General features: G+C 40.5%; 5 protein-coding genes across 5 annotated transcripts in view; all 5 read right to left on the bottom strand.

The window, feature by feature from the left end:
• LOC129805941 (tyrosine-protein kinase Btk29A) overlaps window positions 1-1,259 on the bottom strand; it is a 108,796-nt gene extending 107,537 nt beyond the window's left edge. The window contains exons 1-2 of the mRNA XM_055854227.1: window positions 1,039-1,259; window positions 315-495 (exon numbers count right to left, since the gene is read on the bottom strand). Of these exons, the coding sequence (XP_055710202.1) occupies window positions 315-464 (150 nt within the window). The 5' untranslated portion in view covers window positions 465-495; window positions 1,039-1,259. The remainder of the gene's footprint in view (window positions 1-314; window positions 496-1,038) is intronic.
• A 4,991-nt stretch (window positions 1,260-6,250) lies between these two features.
• LOC129805972 (gastrula zinc finger protein XlCGF46.1-like) lies at window positions 6,251-8,104 on the bottom strand. The gene has a single exon (XM_055854262.1). It carries the CDS (start codon window positions 7,758-7,760, stop codon window positions 6,402-6,404), a length of 1,359 nt encoding a protein of 452 aa, XP_055710237.1. The 5' UTR covers window positions 7,761-8,104; the 3' UTR covers window positions 6,251-6,401.
• Window positions 8,105-8,669: 565 nt separating this feature from the next.
• On the bottom strand, window positions 8,670-10,382 carry LOC129805966 (gastrula zinc finger protein XlCGF46.1-like). The gene has a single exon (XM_055854257.1). It carries the CDS (start codon window positions 10,245-10,247, stop codon window positions 8,805-8,807), a length of 1,443 nt encoding a protein of 480 aa, XP_055710232.1. The 5' UTR covers window positions 10,248-10,382; the 3' UTR covers window positions 8,670-8,804.
• A 196-nt stretch (window positions 10,383-10,578) lies between these two features.
• LOC129805970 (zinc finger protein 77-like) lies at window positions 10,579-12,194 on the bottom strand. Its single transcript, XM_055854261.1, has one exon. It carries the CDS (start codon window positions 12,061-12,063, stop codon window positions 10,705-10,707), a length of 1,359 nt encoding a protein of 452 aa, XP_055710236.1. The 5' UTR covers window positions 12,064-12,194; the 3' UTR covers window positions 10,579-10,704.
• A 1,346-nt stretch (window positions 12,195-13,540) lies between these two features.
• Window positions 13,541-16,450, bottom strand: LOC129805943 (uncharacterized). The gene is made up of 2 exons (XM_055854232.1): window positions 15,857-16,450; window positions 13,541-15,797 (listed from the first exon to the last, which is right to left on the bottom strand). The coding sequence occupies exons 1-2, from the start codon at window positions 16,309-16,311 to the stop codon at window positions 14,126-14,128; spliced, it is 2,127 nt and encodes a 708-aa protein (XP_055710207.1). The 5' UTR covers window positions 16,312-16,450; the 3' UTR covers window positions 13,541-14,125.
• Between the last annotated feature and the right edge of the window lie 314 nt (window positions 16,451-16,764).

Consider the following 16,764-nt stretch of genomic DNA (forward strand, 5'->3'; position numbering starts at 1 on the left):
TTCTAAAACCACTATAGTCGTGACAGGAACCAGAACAATGAAAAGTCGATAATACAGAAGCACTTGAGAACAGCATAGTACTAAAAAAACAACTGTTCTAAAACTTTTTAATCTAATGGATTTCTGGTAAATATTTTTGCCTGATTTTTCTGATTTATTTAAAAATGACATTTCAATCTTGATCTTCAGCAATATGTACTGGAGATTGCCCTGCAGAGATTCCCTAGGTCTATCGAGGATTTTTAGACTAGAAGGCTCCCACTGAGGTACTTGTCAGCCCCTGAGGAGCTCACCGGGAGGGTTTATTGACTTACCTCGATGTTTTCCGTGTCGAAATATGAGAGAAATTGTCGTGTTAATTCAAACCATCGTGTCTTGTAATTAACTGGCGTGAAGCGTTTCTTGTTCTGGGATCTCTTGGTCATCCGGCCACTCTTGATAATATCGTAGAGCCGTTCGCCCATTGTCCAAGAGAGATTCCCTCACCCCTGAGTCCTGGGCACCAATCATTTAACATTAATCACGTCTTTTGCGGTTAAACTGGCCAAAGTCTTTGGCACCTATTTGTTGATTTTTGCATTTTGATCCCCCAGTGAGCGTCTCTCTCTGGAGATTTGTCTGTATTGGACCGGAAATGCCCAAACGCCGCGACTTTTGTTTGGCCAGAAAAAAGGGAGGGAAATGCGAGATTGTGGCGTCTTCTATCACAATCTCCTTCTGCAGTAAAATGTGTTTAATGCTACTTTATATTTACACAGCAATTGCTTCCAATTGTGCAGCAAGAAAAAGAGCTACCATTTATTTTGAGAAGGCAAAATCTGTGCAAGATGATCGTGTGAAAGAGTGCAAAAAAAAATACCCAAAAATAAAACTGTTTCAAAACGCCCAATGCAGAATCCCAAAGGAGAGAAATAAAATGCAAAAAAAAAGAGAAATAATAAAAGAAGCTCCAGAGACAAAAAACCAAAATGCGAAAATAAACAAATAGAAAACCAAAATAAAAAGACTTTTCTGAAAGGTTCTCCATGGCAGGCATACCCAAATTTAGTCAAGGAATTCCGGCGCTTTTTTCTCCCGTTGACGCTATTGCACACTGAATTTTCCGCTGCCACGGGGAAATACACCATGTGTGGTATCACTTTCAGATATTTTTCACATTATCATTTGAGAATTTGTGGGAATTTTCACAGAAAACTTGGGAGGTAAAATTTTCTCAAGAAACACAACACAGCACACTGAAGTTTACCCAAGACAAAATGACAGCCAGACGTCAATAATTCAAAAAATCCGTTAACTGATCGACATAGGCCGTGTGAAGTTGGCGATTTGTTCAAAAGTTTTTTTAGTCAACGGCTTTGAGGTCTATTGGGCATTGGACGGCCATCCTTGAAAGCTCTTTCAACGCTCTCCAGTTTTCCAACTTTTTTTCGTGTTTTCCCACAGGATTTTCCTAGTTTTTTATGTGCAAATTGCAAGTGGTTATCCTTGGGGATTCCACTGATGTGGGGATTTAGTGTATTCTACCGTGGAAGTGGTGGTAAAAGCAAGAAACAAAGTGCTTTAGTAAAGAGGGTTTTTATGCATAAATTGCAGTTTTTCCGGGAAATTCTCTAGTGTATGGGTTTGTGGGAAGCTAAGAGAAAAGTGTAGTCTATCTGTGATTAAAAAAGCAATCCCGAGTGGCGTTATGGTGGCCAAAGAAGGAGAGCAAGCACTTTCGCGGGCTTTCCGGGAGTGAAAAATGAGGTTAGGGAAACTTGGCACGAAGGAAGTGAAATAGATATCCTCCACGACTCCCTTTGCGAGATGAGAGGCTCCAGGAGCACTCTTGCGTCGTCTCCGGAAGCCAAGTGTCTTAAAGGCGGGAGGGGGTATAATAAATTGCAATCAAGGAGAAGCAGAACCAGGAACACCGGAAGCTATTGGTGGGAATTCCCCAGCATCTCCAGCGAGGATCTCCAGAAGGCTTGGTGAATCCCAAAAGATTCGGTGTACCCCTGAAAAATAATTGTGGACTGGAGGATTCCTTTCTTAATTTTGGATCGATTTTCCGAGAAACTTAATGCTCTTACTCTTTCTTGAAGACCCCAGTGGCCCCAGTGGCAGTGGCAGATGATCAACCAAGCACGAGGTAAATGAGAAAAATCTTATTCAACCTTCCAGCCAGGAGGAAAGTAGTTTTACTCTGAAGAAAATGCTTTTGGTCATTAATTTTCTTCATTTCTTTTCTGAAAAAAAAAAAAAAAATGTTTTGTCAAATTAACAAGATAAGTTTGTAAAAAGGATGTTCTTCCATACAGAATATGGAAAAGTTTTGTCAAATTGGCGGCCAATTGGATCTTGTTAAAAGTTCGTCAAAAAGGTGTTTTTCCATATAAAATACAAGAAAAAGTTTTGTCAAATTGGTAAATAACAACCTTTTGACAAAATTTCAACAAAATCTAGCAGAGAGACAAAGAACTGTTGTTCATTAGGCTCCGAGTTCTGGGCCTTATCCTCCGAGTCCTCTCAGTCGGGACAACATTAGAACCTCTTGAAACCGATCTATTTTTATGAGAATTTCCAAGACCTTTCCAGTGAGCCTAAATATGATACCATCCGGTTGGAAAATACGTTCTCTAGAGCCTTTTTAACCTTTGACCTTGAAAAACGTTTATTAGGAATGATTCAACGGGATTTTCGTATAAGGACGAAATGTTCGATAACTTTTGACTTTTGACAATTGCGCGTGTACTCAAAATCGTTCTGGATGTAAAATCTTGGCCTACATCGGTTGTTGTCAAACTCTTTCTACATCCTGATAAGGGTACTTCCCGTACTTCCAGGAAATGAAGTCCATTGATTCAAGGCCAGGTCCACAGTCCACAGTCTCTACAGGATGCTGCTGTTACCACTCGCTCCATTTAATGACTCAGGATCTGCATTTCTATTTCGTTTAGGAAACTAAATTGATCAGACCGAAAACTGATCAAACTCAGTCCAAACTGATTTTTGATCTAAAGCAAAACGGCAGAACATTCATTTTAAACACAAACCGCTGCAAATTTATTCTCAAGATCTACTTTTACTCAAAGAATCACTTGGACTTGAGATGAGTCTTCATGTGGGTCTTGAGGGCTGTTTGTTGGATGAATCTCTTCCCGCATTCCTTGCAGGCATGTGGCTTTTCTCCTGTGTGGGTCATTACATGATGCTTAAGATTCTCTGCCTTTCCGAAAGATCTCTCACAGTGCGGACAATGGAAATCCTTTACTCCTTGATGAACTACCTTAATGTGGTGCTTCATACTGGACTGTTTGATGGTCGTATGAGAACAAAATTCACAAGAGTAGATGATTTCCCTCGTGTGAGTATTCATATGAACTCTCAACTCATAAGCCGTGACCTTCCGGAGACCACAAACTGTGCACTCAAAATTCTTAATCCCTTCATGTCGCATCATATGCACTTTGAGCTGTATCCGGGTGCGAAATCTCTTTGGACAGGCATTGCAGCCGAATGGTCGTGTCACTCCGTGGCAGTAACTATGCTCCCGGAGACCGCGGGAAGTCTTGCATTCCTTCCCACAAACCTCACACACCAGAACTTTCAAGGTGGGCTTCTTACGCTTTCTGGGATTCTCCGGATCATGCCACTTCTTCACGTGACAATTGAGACCTTCTTCGGTATCATACTGATTCTTGCATTTGGGATCCGGACAGGGGAATCTTCTGTTTTCTCCATGTTGAGTCGCCATGTGTCCATTAAGGGAACTTCGACTGAGAGCTTTACCACAGATTTTGCACTGGCAAGCCTTCAATCCCAGATGCTTCTGCCTCATGTGCATCTCCAGACGTACCTTTTGCCGGAACTTGGAATTGCACAGGCTGCATTCCAGCTTCTGTTTTTCTTTCTTAGACAGTCCCTTCTGTTTTTGAGATCCAGGAGTTTTCTCGCGTCTTTTGGTCACCTTCTTGGTTATTTGGACTGACAAGAGATTGTCATCATCTGGATCTTTTTTAAGTAGTTCCAGGGGCTTTTGCTCTAAGAGTGGCTCCTCGAAAACGTTATTGTAGAAGTATTTCATTTCCGGATATGAGCCTGATGCTTCGATGTCATCTGGATCTGGTTTGGTGTGTATCAATGGATCACTGAAATCCTCAGGCGGGATGTATTTCTCCTCAGGAATATCCATTGATAGGATTTGTTGGAAGTGAAGAGCTGCAGCGGAACACATTTTGCGGAAGTTGTAGGCTTCCAGGAGACGACCGTAGCAGTTCGAGCATAGTACTCTGGGTAGTCCATCGTTCTCGTGGATGTCCAGGGATGTGGTTTCTTGGAAGATGTCAGGAAGATTGGTTGTGGCAAAGATAAATATCTGAGATTCTCTCTGAATTTTAATTTGACAAGCACGGCAGTTTTCTGCAATACACTCCATCTCACATCTTATTCCTTTCTGGACACTATTTTGATTATATTCAGTGTACTACTAGCAACTTTTGTAAGAAAACAGAGTTTTTAGGAGCAAATGATTGTAGTCCTCTTAGTATACTTTTTCACTGATTGGATTATTGATTTCAAGAGTCTTTGCTGGGAGTAATTTGACATAAATCTTTCTGAAATCCTTCCAAAACTCTTACAAATTTTCGATTTCAAGGTTCAAGTAAAAGGCTTTGGTGAAATCTTCGGTGTACTACACCCTTGTGAGATAGGTTCTGATTCTGAAGCATAAGTTATGATTTTAGCTTTGCTAAATTTTCTTAGAAAACCATTCTTAGCTCTTCTAATCCTGAATTCCTCATCTGGTTAAATCAGAAATTTCGATACAAAGAAATGGCCCTAGTCCTTTTCAACTAGAACGTTCTGTACTGCCGACATGAAGGTCCTTGTAGAGGTCAGATTTAGCATCCTTCGAAAAATTTAAAATTGTTCTTTTTTTTCCCGGTTTTATCAATGCAGTTGACTTGAACCTATTTAAAAGTGAAGGTAAGACCCTTCCCAAGATATGAAGGTTCAAAAGACTGCTCCTCTGACCGGAGACAGTCCACTTCCCTAGGACATTTTAGGTACCTTTTTGGGATTAAATTCTAGGGTAATTCTAGGTTAGTATTAAATTCTACGTTAGGATACATTTCAAGACATTCTTAGTCATTGATTCAACCCATAAATTCCTTAATTTTCACTCACAATCTGTATTGATCTTAGGATATTGTACCAATGATTTTATCTCATTATTGCATTCATTTTAGAGTAATCATGGTATTAAATTTATCCTATTGTGGTGTTGGTATTGATCATAGGGTATTTGGGTATTGATCCTATACCACTGCATTGGGGCATTGAAAAGGATGCTTCGGTATTAATTTTATCCTACTTCTGTATTGATCTTAGAATAATTCGCTATTGATTTTATCCCATTTTGGTATTGACTTTAGGGTATTTCGGTATTAATTTTATCCCATTTTGGTATTGAATTTAGCGTGGTTCGGTATTGATCCTATCCTACTTTTGTAATGATCTTCGGGTAATTCGCTATTAATTTTATCCCATTTTGGTATTGGTTTGAGGGTATTTCGGTATTAATTTTATCCCATTTTGGTATTGAATTTAGCGTGGTTCGGTATTGATCCTATCCTATTTTTGTATTGATCTTAGGGTAATTCGATATTAATTTTATCCCATTTTGGTATTGACTTTAGAGGGTATTTCGGTATTGATTTTATCCCATTTTGGTATTCAATTTAGCGTGATTCGGTATTGATCCTATCCTACTTTTGTATTAATCTTAGGGTAATTCGATATTAATTTTATCCCATTTTGGTATTGACTTTATGGTATTTCGGAACTAATTTTATCCCATTTCGGTATTGATTTGAGGGTATTTCGGTGTTAATTTTATCCCATTTTGGTATTGAATTTAGGGTTGTTCGGTATTGATCCTATCCTACTTTTGTATTGATCTTAGGGCAATTCGCTATTGATTTTATCCCATTTTGGAATTGACTTTAGGGTATTTCGATATTAATTTTATCCCATTTTATTTTACCCATTCATTTTCGTTTTAGTGCAGTGCAAAACGAATCTTTTTCCCCGTCCAAAATTGATTCTTAAAATGCTCAGTTCTTGTTCTTTTGAACCAAGATGAAGGGCCAGACTCAAGGCCAGACTTACAGAAGAATATTCTTACTAGAAAAGGAATTGTGAGTTCTACTTCCTCTAACTGGTGTACAATCTTAGGATGGATCACCATTGGCATTAAGTACAAGAGTTAGACCTGCTTTTAAGATTTATTTATATTTATTTAAAAGAATCAATCCTTTGTAAATCACTTGAGAAAATCGACCCTTGGTTTGATCAGAAGAAATTGCAATGCCAGATTTCTGGAAGTTTACTTCGGGTTGAAGAATTCCGGACGATCCGATTTACTTAGACTTGAGATGAGTCTTCATGTGAGTCTTTAGGGCTGTTTGTTGGATGAATCTCTTCCCGCATTCCTTGCAGGCATGCGGCTTCTCTCCTGTGTGGGTCATCACGTGATGCTTAAGGGTCTCCGGCTTTCCGAATGATCTCTCACAGTGCGGACAGTGGAAGTCCCTCACTCCCTGATGTACCACCTTTACGTGATGCTTCATATTGACCAAGTTAACAGTCTTATGTGGACAGAATTCGCAGGAATAGGTAATTTCTCTTGTGTGAGTGTTCATGTGAACTCTCAACTCTTTAGCTGTTACCTTCCGGAGGCCACAAACCGTACACTCAAAATTCTTAATCCCTTCATGTCGCATCATATGTACTTTGAGCTGGGTCCGACCGCGGAATCTCAGTGGACAGACAGTACAGCCGAATGGTCGTTTTACTCCATGACTATAACTATGCTGCTTCAAAGCACAGGACGTCTTGCACTCCTTCCCACAAACTTCACACACCCAAATTTTAGTAGGGGGCTTTCTAGGATTCTCCGGATCATGCCACTTCTTCATGTGCCAATTGAGACCTTCTTCGGTATCATACTGTTTCTTGCATTTTGGAGCTGGACACGGGAACTTTCTCTTCTCTCCATGTTGGGTTCCCATATGACCCCTAAGTGCGGTAATTCTTCCGAATCCTCTGCCACAGATTTTGCACTGACACGGCTTCAATCCCAGATGTTTCTGCCTCATGTGCATCTCCAGACGCAACTTCCGTCGAAACTTTGAATTGCACAAGCTACATTCCAGATTTAGTTTTTCTCTGGGAAGTCCTTGTTTCTTCTTTTTCTGAGATCCAGAAGATTTGTCGCGTCTTTTGGTAGCCTTCTTTGTCTTTCGAGTAGACAAGGGAATGTCATCATCGGGGTCTTCTTTAAGTACTTCCAGGGGCTTTTGCTCTATAAATGGCTTCTCGGATACTTCACTGGGGGAATTATGTCCATATGGTGGGGAGTATTTCATTTCCGGATAAGAGTCTGATGCTTCGTTGTCGTCTGGATCTGCTTTTGGAAGCATTAGTGGGTCATTTAAATCTCCAGGTGGTGTGTATTTCTCCTCAGGAATATCCATTGACAGGATTTGTTGGAAGTGCAGAGCTGCAGCGGAACACATTTTGCGAAAGTTGTAGGCTTCCAGGAGACGACCGTAGCAGTTCGAACATAGTACTCTGGGTAGTCCATCGTTCTCGTGGATGTCCAAGGAAGTGGTTTCTTGGAAGATGTCAGGGAGATTGGTTGTGGCAAAGATAAATATCTGAGATTCTCTCTGAATTTTAATTTGACAAGCACGGCAGTTTTCTGCAATACACTCCATCTCACATCCTATTCCTTTCTGGACACTATTTTGATTATATTCAGTGTAATACTAGCAACTTTTGTGGGAAAACAGAGTTTTTGAGAGCAAAGCACTTTTAGTACTCTTTGATTCTGTCCATTGAGGTTCCATAACCTAACTTTTTCATATGTTTTTAGTTCTTTAGCAATTCAATTCTATTCAATTTATTCTCTCACTAAGCTTGATTGCGGTTGCCGACCGATTTCATTAACGATCTCATCAGGTAAATGGCAGAAACCACTGAATCACTGATCGTATATGCCAAATTTTGTACATGTTATAACAGTTTTACAATTTCAAGTATTTAAATAAATTATAAAAATGTGAATGGAAGTTGTTGCGTGGTATTAGGAACAAGCAAGGGTTATATTAGGAGTATCAGGGATTGTCCAAATCAGTAAGAGAGGGCAGTGAGCAGGGAGGATAAAAAAAGGAACAGATCACCCATAGCAATAACGTTACCACGATCCAAGTACCCAGAAGCCGCTCCGCCACCCTCAGTCAGAGGCCCTATCAACAGGGTATCTCATGGGGTAAAAATGTAAGGGATGACAACAATGGCCTGTATCATACAAGCTTGCTCCTGTACATTAGTGGGTAAAAAAGAGGCAGAAGGCATAAAAAAAACCCATAAGTGGCAACCCAGCAGGAAACAGAACTTTCCGTCTTTGCTTCTAAGTTTTGTCAATAATCTTCATTTATAATGTTCTTTTAAGCATTGTCCGGAAGGTTTTTAAGATAGGAAATTTCCCACCAAAACTAAGTGAACTTATTGCAATTGACGGTTTTAGTACAGTTCGCTAGTTCGCAATCTCCCTTCTTCCTTGATCACAAAGAACTCTTTAGGTGTTCAGTTAACAATTTTTCTTAAGGAAGGAAGCATAAGACTTTTGACTTGCTTTGAAGATTTATTGCGTGCAAATTTTCGCACGATCCGATTTTTCGAAGAGAAGAAACACCTGGGAAAGTCGACTCTTTGGGGTGATATGAAGCTTGCCTCTGGAGGCTTCAGGCCGATCCGGTTTACTTAGCCTTGAGATGAGTCTTCATGTGAGTCTTAAGGGCTGTCGGTTGGATGAATCTCTTCCCGCATTCCTTGCAGGCATGTGGCTTCTCTCCTGTATGGGTCATCACATGATGCTTAAGTGTCTCTGCCTTTCCGAACGATCTCTCACAGTGTGGACAATGAAAGTCCTTCACTCCCTGATGAACTACTTTAATATGGCGCCTCATACTGTCCAGTTGTATGGTCGTATGTGGACAGAATTCACAAGAATAGAACTTTTCCCTCGTGTGAGTGTTCATATGAACTTTCAACTCTTTAGCTGTGACCTTCCGGAGTCCACAAACTGTACACACATGATTTTTAATCCCTTCATGTCGCATCATATGCATTCTGAGCTTACTGGGCGTGGGAAATCTCGTTGGGCAGAGCTTGCATCCGTAGGGCTGTTTTACTCCATGACTATAACCATGCCTAAGGAGATCCGTAGATGTCTTGAAAGACTTCCCACATACTTCACACACTCTCTCAATAGCTTTGGCCTTCTGCCTAGGATTTTCCGGATCATGCCACTTCTTCACATGATACTTGAGACCTTCCTCTGTGTCATACTGATTCTTACATTTGGGATCCGGACATGGGAATCTTCTCTTTTCTCCATGTTGTGTTCCCATGTGCCCCTTCAGCGCATTAATTCGACTGAATCCCTTTCCACAGACTTTACACTGACAGGGCTTCAATCCCAGATGCTTCTCCCTCATGTGCATCTCCAGACGCATCTTCCGTCGGAACTTGCAATTGCACAGGCTGCACTCTAGTACTAGCGGTTCTCCCGGAATAATGGGTCTCTTCCTCTTATGAGACTTTGAAGATTTGGCTTGCCTTTTGGTCGTTTTCCTCACCTTTCTGGAAGTCAGAGGAGTGTCATCGTCAGGATCTTCCTTTGGTACTAGTGGCTTTTTATCTACAGGATTCTCTGAAGTAGGCGGGTCAGAAACTTTGTTTCTCTTCTTATTGGCGATCATTGGAGGCATCGGAGGTGTCATTACACGAGTCTCAGAACTTTCAAGTGGTGAATAGTCTCTATCCGGAGGGGAATATTTCTTTTCTGGAGGAGAGTTAGATGAATCTGAATCATCAGGATCTGTCTTCGTACCCAACAGTGGATCACTTAGGTCTTCAGGTGGGGTGTATTTCTCCTCAGGGATATCCATTGACAGGATCTGCTGAAAGTGCAATGCCGTGGTAGAGCACATTTTCCGGAAGTTGTAGGCTTCCAAGAGGCGATTGTAACAGGTGAAGCATAGTAATTTGGGTAGTCCATCGTTCTCATGAATGTCCAGGGATGTGGTTTCTTGGAAGATGTCATGGAGATTGGTTGTGGCAAATATGAATATCTGAGATTCTCTCTGAGTTTTGATCTGACAAGCACGGCAACTTTCTGCTATATTTAGAGACTCCATTCTTTATTCTGTTTTTTCTTAGACACTCTCAGCAGCTTTTACAACGAAATTCAAAGATCCTAGTGGAAAAGCTTTTTTGATTAATCTACACGATTTCTACGAGCTGATCCGTCTCCGAACGGGCGAAATAGCAAAACTTTGTGCTATTCGAGAGGCGAAAAGCGCGAAAAGGGAAAGTCTAACGGCGAATACAACATAACCACAAATTTTGGTTTCTGGAAGGTTTCTGACTGCAGTTTTCCCACCAAAAACTACTACGCTTGTGTAGAAAAAACTCTTTAATATGGACATAAATTTCTCTAGTGTGTAGAGGCCATTAGAAAAAGACTTATTTGAAGCCAGTACCTTATTTAGTTTATTATATTTATCCATGAAACATAATTTACATAATTGGTGAAATGCTGTGCAAACAGAACAACTGAAAATTACTTAGGAAATCACTTAGATCACTTAGAAATCACTTAGATTTAAGGTGAGTTTTCATGTGAGTCTTGAGGGCTGTTTGCTGGATGAATCTCTTCCCACATTGGTTGCAGGCATGTGGCTTCTCTCCCGTGTGGGTCATCACATGATGCTTAAGGGTCTCCGGCTTTCCGAATGATCTCTCACAGTGCGGACAATGGAAATCCTTCACTCCCTGATGTACCACCTTTACGTGACGCCTCATACTGACGATGTTAATGGTTTCGTGCGGACAGAATTCACAAGAATAGGTGATTTCTCTGGTATGAGTGTTCATATGAATTTTCAGTTCTTTAGCCGTAACCTTCCGGAGTCCACAAACAGTACACTCAAAATTCTTAATTCCTTCATGTCGCATCATATGCAACCTGAGTTTATTCGGTGTAGGAAATCTCGTTGGACAGAGTTTGCAGCCGTAGGGTTTTCTAACTCCGTGACTGTAGCTATGTCTCACGAGATCTGTGGAGGTCTTGAAAGATTTTCCACACACTTCGCACACCCTTTCAATAGTCGGGGCCGGTAACCTGGGATTCTCCGGATCATGCCACTTTTTCACATGGCAGTTGAGATTTTCTTCGGTATCATACTGTTTTTTGCATTTAGGATCCGGACAGGGATATTTCCTCTTTTCTCCATGTTGGGTACCCATGTGTCCCCTGAGGGAACTTATTCTACCGAACCCCTTTCCGCAGATTTTGCACTGACAGGGTTTCAGTCCCAGATGCTTCTCCCTCATGTGCATCTCCAGACGCAACTTCCGTCGGAATTTCGAATTGCAGTGACTGCACTCCATATTGAGCTTCCCCTCCGGAAGGCTAGTCTTCTTCTTTTTATTAACCCCAGATGATTTTTTTCTCCTGTGAGTTTTTTTGGTTGTGCGAGTGGTCAAAGGTGCTTCAGCATCAGGTTCCGTTTTAAGTACTTCCAGTGGCTTCTCCTCTATTAAGGATTTATCATCAGTTTCAAGTGGTGAATAGCTTCTATCCGGAGGGGAGTATTTCTTTTCCGGAGGACCGTTAGACGCATCCGAATCGTCTGTCTTTGTTACCATTAGAGGATCACTTAGAAGTTCAGGTGGGGTGTATTTCTCCTCAGGCACTTCCATTGACAGGATCTGTTGGAAGTGCAGAACTGCAGCAGAACACATTTTCCGGAAGTTGTAGGCTTCCAGGAGACGACCGTAGCAAGTTGAACATAATACTCTGGGTAATCCATCGTTCTCATAAATGTCCAGGGATGTGGTTTCCTGGTAGATGTCAGGGAGATTGGTTGTGGCAAAGATAAATATTTGAGATTCTTCCTGAGTCTTGATTTGACACGCTCGGCAATTATTTGCTATATTTAGCCACTCCATGTCACTTCCTTTATTTCTTCCTGGACGCTTTTCTGATTGAATTCTACGGAATGGTATCGACTTAAAAGTGAAGTAATAAATTTAAACTATGAAAAATCTCTTTAGTATTTTTGACATTTACATTTCCATAACCAAACTTTTTGAGTTTTCGGGCAACATCGGGTAGAGATCGTAAAGATATTCGGGTTACCAAGGCAACAAGCTATACTGACATACATAACCTAACTTTTTCCATTTTTATACAAATTTTTGTAGGATTTGGAAAAGGGGGATATTGAGGGAAAACACTTCTTTTAATTTAATAAATGGTTTAATTCAATAATATGTAACTTCATAATTGAAAAGGTACGTCTCCTCCTTTGAACAGAATGAATGAAATTTTATTGTATAGCAGCCAAAATCGGCTTAATATACATGTACATTTCGGGTTTACAGTGTCAAATATTTCATGTTTGAATTTAACGTTTTTTAGCTAACAATTCTGATAATTTTCTGATTTTACAAAGACTCGTTATAAATTTCTTTCTTTTCCTTTCCCCTTTGTGAATAGTCTCCAAGAAAAAGCCATTGTGGATCTTCTCCGAAATGCGGGCCCTGCATTTCTTCGAGCCTCCCTTAAGCTTAATTCTCTGTGCAGCCTCCATAAAAAGATGCGCCTCACGTCATCGATTGGGAGTTGACCATTCTGTCCTTTGTTCTCAATTTTAATTAGGGAGGAAAAAAAACAGGTCTCTCATCCAATCTGCTATCCGTTTACCGTTGGTTATATTGTTCGAATCCACTAATATTGGTGTTTCCTCTTTATCTCTTGAAAAAAAAAAATTTATTTTTGCACTGTATTCTGGATTTTAACTATAATTCACAATTGATTTTTGATAAATCATTTAATCAGTAAACTATTAAACTTTTTCACTGAACTAAACAGTACATTTTGGAGGTATTACCCCCTCCCAGGGATTCACTATCTCTTGGTCCCATAAAATAAAGGAATGGGTTCAATCCTATTCTACCAGGAAGCCACATACCGCCGATAATGCAGTAGAAATTGGTATCCTTGGTGGCACTTGAACTTGTTCTTACTTTTATCTCGATTTTACGGAGGTAACACCCCCTCCCCGAGGTGAGGAGTCCAAAGACCGCTCCCCTGGCCGAGGAGCACAGCCCGCTCCCCTAGGCGACCTCTCTGCTCGACGTCGAGCGAGAGAATGTCCTTTGAACAGAACTCTATATTATTTGTTCTACTGATCGGGTACTACGTTTTCAGTGAAATCTTTCCAAATTCATTCCCACATTTATATATATATTTTGTTGTATTATTCTTGCAGAATGTTTTTACAGGATCATTTTTAAGAAGTGAACTTAAGATTAGGATACATAAGTCTCTTAGGTTAGGAAAGCTTCCTGAGTGTACACGGATAGTTTGGCAAACTACACTGCTTACATTTGTTTCAGTTTTTCAAATATATATTGATATTGAGAAGCTTATTTAATAAATAAACCAAATAAAATCCAACCCACTAAACGTTTTTGTACGAAAATTTCTCACTGAGGGACTTTTAGGGAATCACGCTGGGGTGCAATTCTGAAGTGCTTCTAGTCATGACTATAGTAGCCCTATTCTCACTACGTGCGATACATTTTTTAGGACATATAGCAATAATTAAGTAATTTCAGAACTTCGGAAATGACCTTTTGTTTCTTCTCCTTTACTTTCCCAAACCGACGTTTCGGAGGGGATTTCCTCCTTCCTCAGGTATGGAAATAATTGGGAAAGATCTTGTCACTAAGGTTTTTGTTACTGCGTTTTGGACTTTTTCCACTGGACACTCTTCTCATCGGATTCTCAACAAAGAGTCTTTCCCGGAAATCCCCTCCGAAACGTCGGTTTGAGAAAGTAAAGGAGAAGAAACCAAAGGTCATTTCCGTGTTTCAATTATCATTAAATCAACCTATTGACCGAAATTCATCTAGTAATTTCAGAACATCAAATACGATTCTGAGAAATCGTCCCAGATCCAATTAATAATCATAGTTGACCTTAGCATTAGTATTCATGCGAACTTCAAAGTTTCGTAGTAGGATGAATCTTTTGTCCCTTTTGCTGCAGGCATGAGCCTTCTGATTTTTGGGGATCATTATAATGATCGCTAACACACCCCGATGTTTCAAATGATGTTCCACTGTCCGGACGATGGAAATACTGAATTCCCGGATTAACTTTCTCCACATTATGAATGAAACTCCCCTGTTTAGCAAGTTTCTCGGGGTACAATCCACAGAAAGACATCTGTTCCTTCCTCTTCTGTAACCCTGAAGCTTCCTTTACGTTTTTCAGTATCGTCTGGGGCTGTCCAGTTCCGGATTTTAAGGATAGATCATCAACAAGATCTTTTTGAATATTTTGTCCTGATGGATAGTTTGTACTTTTAACTGAAGAATTCTCCCCGTCCGGAGGGCAGTATGAAGTTCCAGGAAAAGTGTTTGAAGCGTCTGAATCCAGTTCCGTCTCCGTAGCCATTGAAACTCCACTCAGTTTTTCCGGAAAAACGTTTTCCTCATTCGTAAAATCATCACTAGTATCTGGGAATTCATTATCAATGTCCAGAGAGCAGTTTGAATCTGTCTCTATCTTTATATCCAACAGAGTTGGATCCACAAACTGAACATTGGTAAACTCTCCAGGGAGAGTGGCATTCTCCTTAGGATTCCCTGATAGCATTTTTTGGAATCGTAGAGCTGCAGCGGAACACATTTTCCGGAAGTTGTAGGCTTCCAAGAGATGATCGTAGCAGGTGGAGCAAAGTATTTTAGGTAGCCCGTCGTTTTCGTGGATGTCCAGGGATGTGGTTTCCATGAAGATTTCAAGGAGCTTGGCTGTAGTGAAGATGGATATCTGATACTCAGGTTGAATCTTATTTTCGCAAGCACGACAGTAGTCTCGCATATCGCAGTGATTTAGTTCGTAGAAGGTAGTGTCAGATTCGAGATCTTTGAAAATCTTTGACCTGTCCAATGGGTAAACACCGGTTTTGGCAAAGTCCGATACAATATTTTGTCTGGAGAAGCTCCTGGAAATTGAGTTGGATGAAATGTCCACGATATTGCGCAAGGTAATGGGATGTTGAAGATTCTGAGTAAGCCAAGTGTTGAAGGTCTCCTCACAGTAGGCTTTAAACAGATCGGAAACTGTGAGCTCGAGTGATTGGGTCTCATGTCTGGTCTGAGGAGGCAAGGACACTATGTGGATACCACATTCAAGACACATTTTGAGGGCATCAATGGTCAAATATGACGCCTGGTCCAGAAGGAGAATAATAGGATGCTTCTTCGATGGTGCAGTATGATCTTTGATGTTCTCCAGAGTTCTCAGGAATTCCTCTGAATTCATACGACCGTTCTCATTGAAAAGGGTGATTGCGTTGTCCGGAACGCCTTCTATATTCTCCATTTGGGTCTCATTTCTCGGAAAGATATAAACTGGCGGCATGTAGTCTCCTGATGCATTTACAATTACCACAATGCTCACATTGTCCTCCTTTTCCTTGGACACACATTCGGTCGCTTGAAGCATGGTACTGAGGTCCACTGTACTGAGTTTCCATATTCTAGATGGGTCAACATTATGCTGCTGCATTACTGTCTGCAGGCTTTCGTAATAAGATTTAAGATTTGTCCTGTTGAAAACGGTGCTCCCTACCGCGGATGTGTCTTCTGGTTTCCTTAGAGAAATCGTTCTAAAAAAGAAGAAATTAATAAATATCATTATATCATGAGTAAATTTAACTCCATATACCTGTGCCTCTTGAGGAATCGCATAGCCCAATCCTTGCCAGCTTTTCGGTTTTCTGCCCAATTGTCCGGGAATTTCCGATTCAGACTAACTGCGAATTGATAAGCTAGATCTCTCAAAGTGTTCATAGTTAGGCCATAACACAATTTGGAGTACGTAAGGAGGTACTCGACTAAAGCATTTTCTTCATGTTGTAGAAACACCTGACGCGAAGCATTTTTGGATAGTTTCTCTCTGTTTTTCATTCCCATTCTGAGAGTTATATCCTGGTCATCAAATAGTGGCCCCATTTCGGCCTTCACTCTTTTCAAGCGAAAACAGAGCGTGGAGTATTTGATGCCGTAGTGGAGTGATGCTTCCTTTAGGGTCATCCTTCGCTTTTGAACGTTCCCCAATGCTTCCAGAATATCTCCTTCATTGATATTTGCTCTTTCGGTTTTCCTCTTGTAATTTCTCATATTTGGTTTCTTTTCCACTTATTTCGAGTACTTCTACTGTTCTACTTTCTGCACATCGGGCGCTGCAATCGCTGTCACTTGAAAATGGTGTTGCCAGCGGTGAATCAAAATAACCCCACTTTCACTTTCAAAGGTGCCCCAATGCGTAGCACTTTACATTCCCGGTTAATATGAATTCTGGAAGGACATAGATGTCTCCTTATGGAAGATTTTGAAAAACAAGAGCTTCTAGAACTAGTGCTATATTTCAACCGTATACGTATACAAGCTGAAGTTAAAGTGGGAAATTCGATCTAATTTTTTGTTCTTCAATTTGACTTTATTTTGCCAACGTTTCGATCCCGGATGGGATCTTCTTCAGGGCCTATTACATATAAATTCAATCATTTACTAAATAATTCCTTGGACAATTTTTAAAGAAATTGTCCCAAATATATTGTTTAAAAATTGTCC

The sequence above is a fragment of the Phlebotomus papatasi genome, chromosome 3, assembly GCF_024763615.1.
Source record: "Phlebotomus papatasi isolate M1 chromosome 3, Ppap_2.1, whole genome shotgun sequence".
NCBI classification, from domain to species: domain Eukaryota; kingdom Metazoa; phylum Arthropoda; class Insecta; order Diptera; family Psychodidae; genus Phlebotomus; species Phlebotomus papatasi.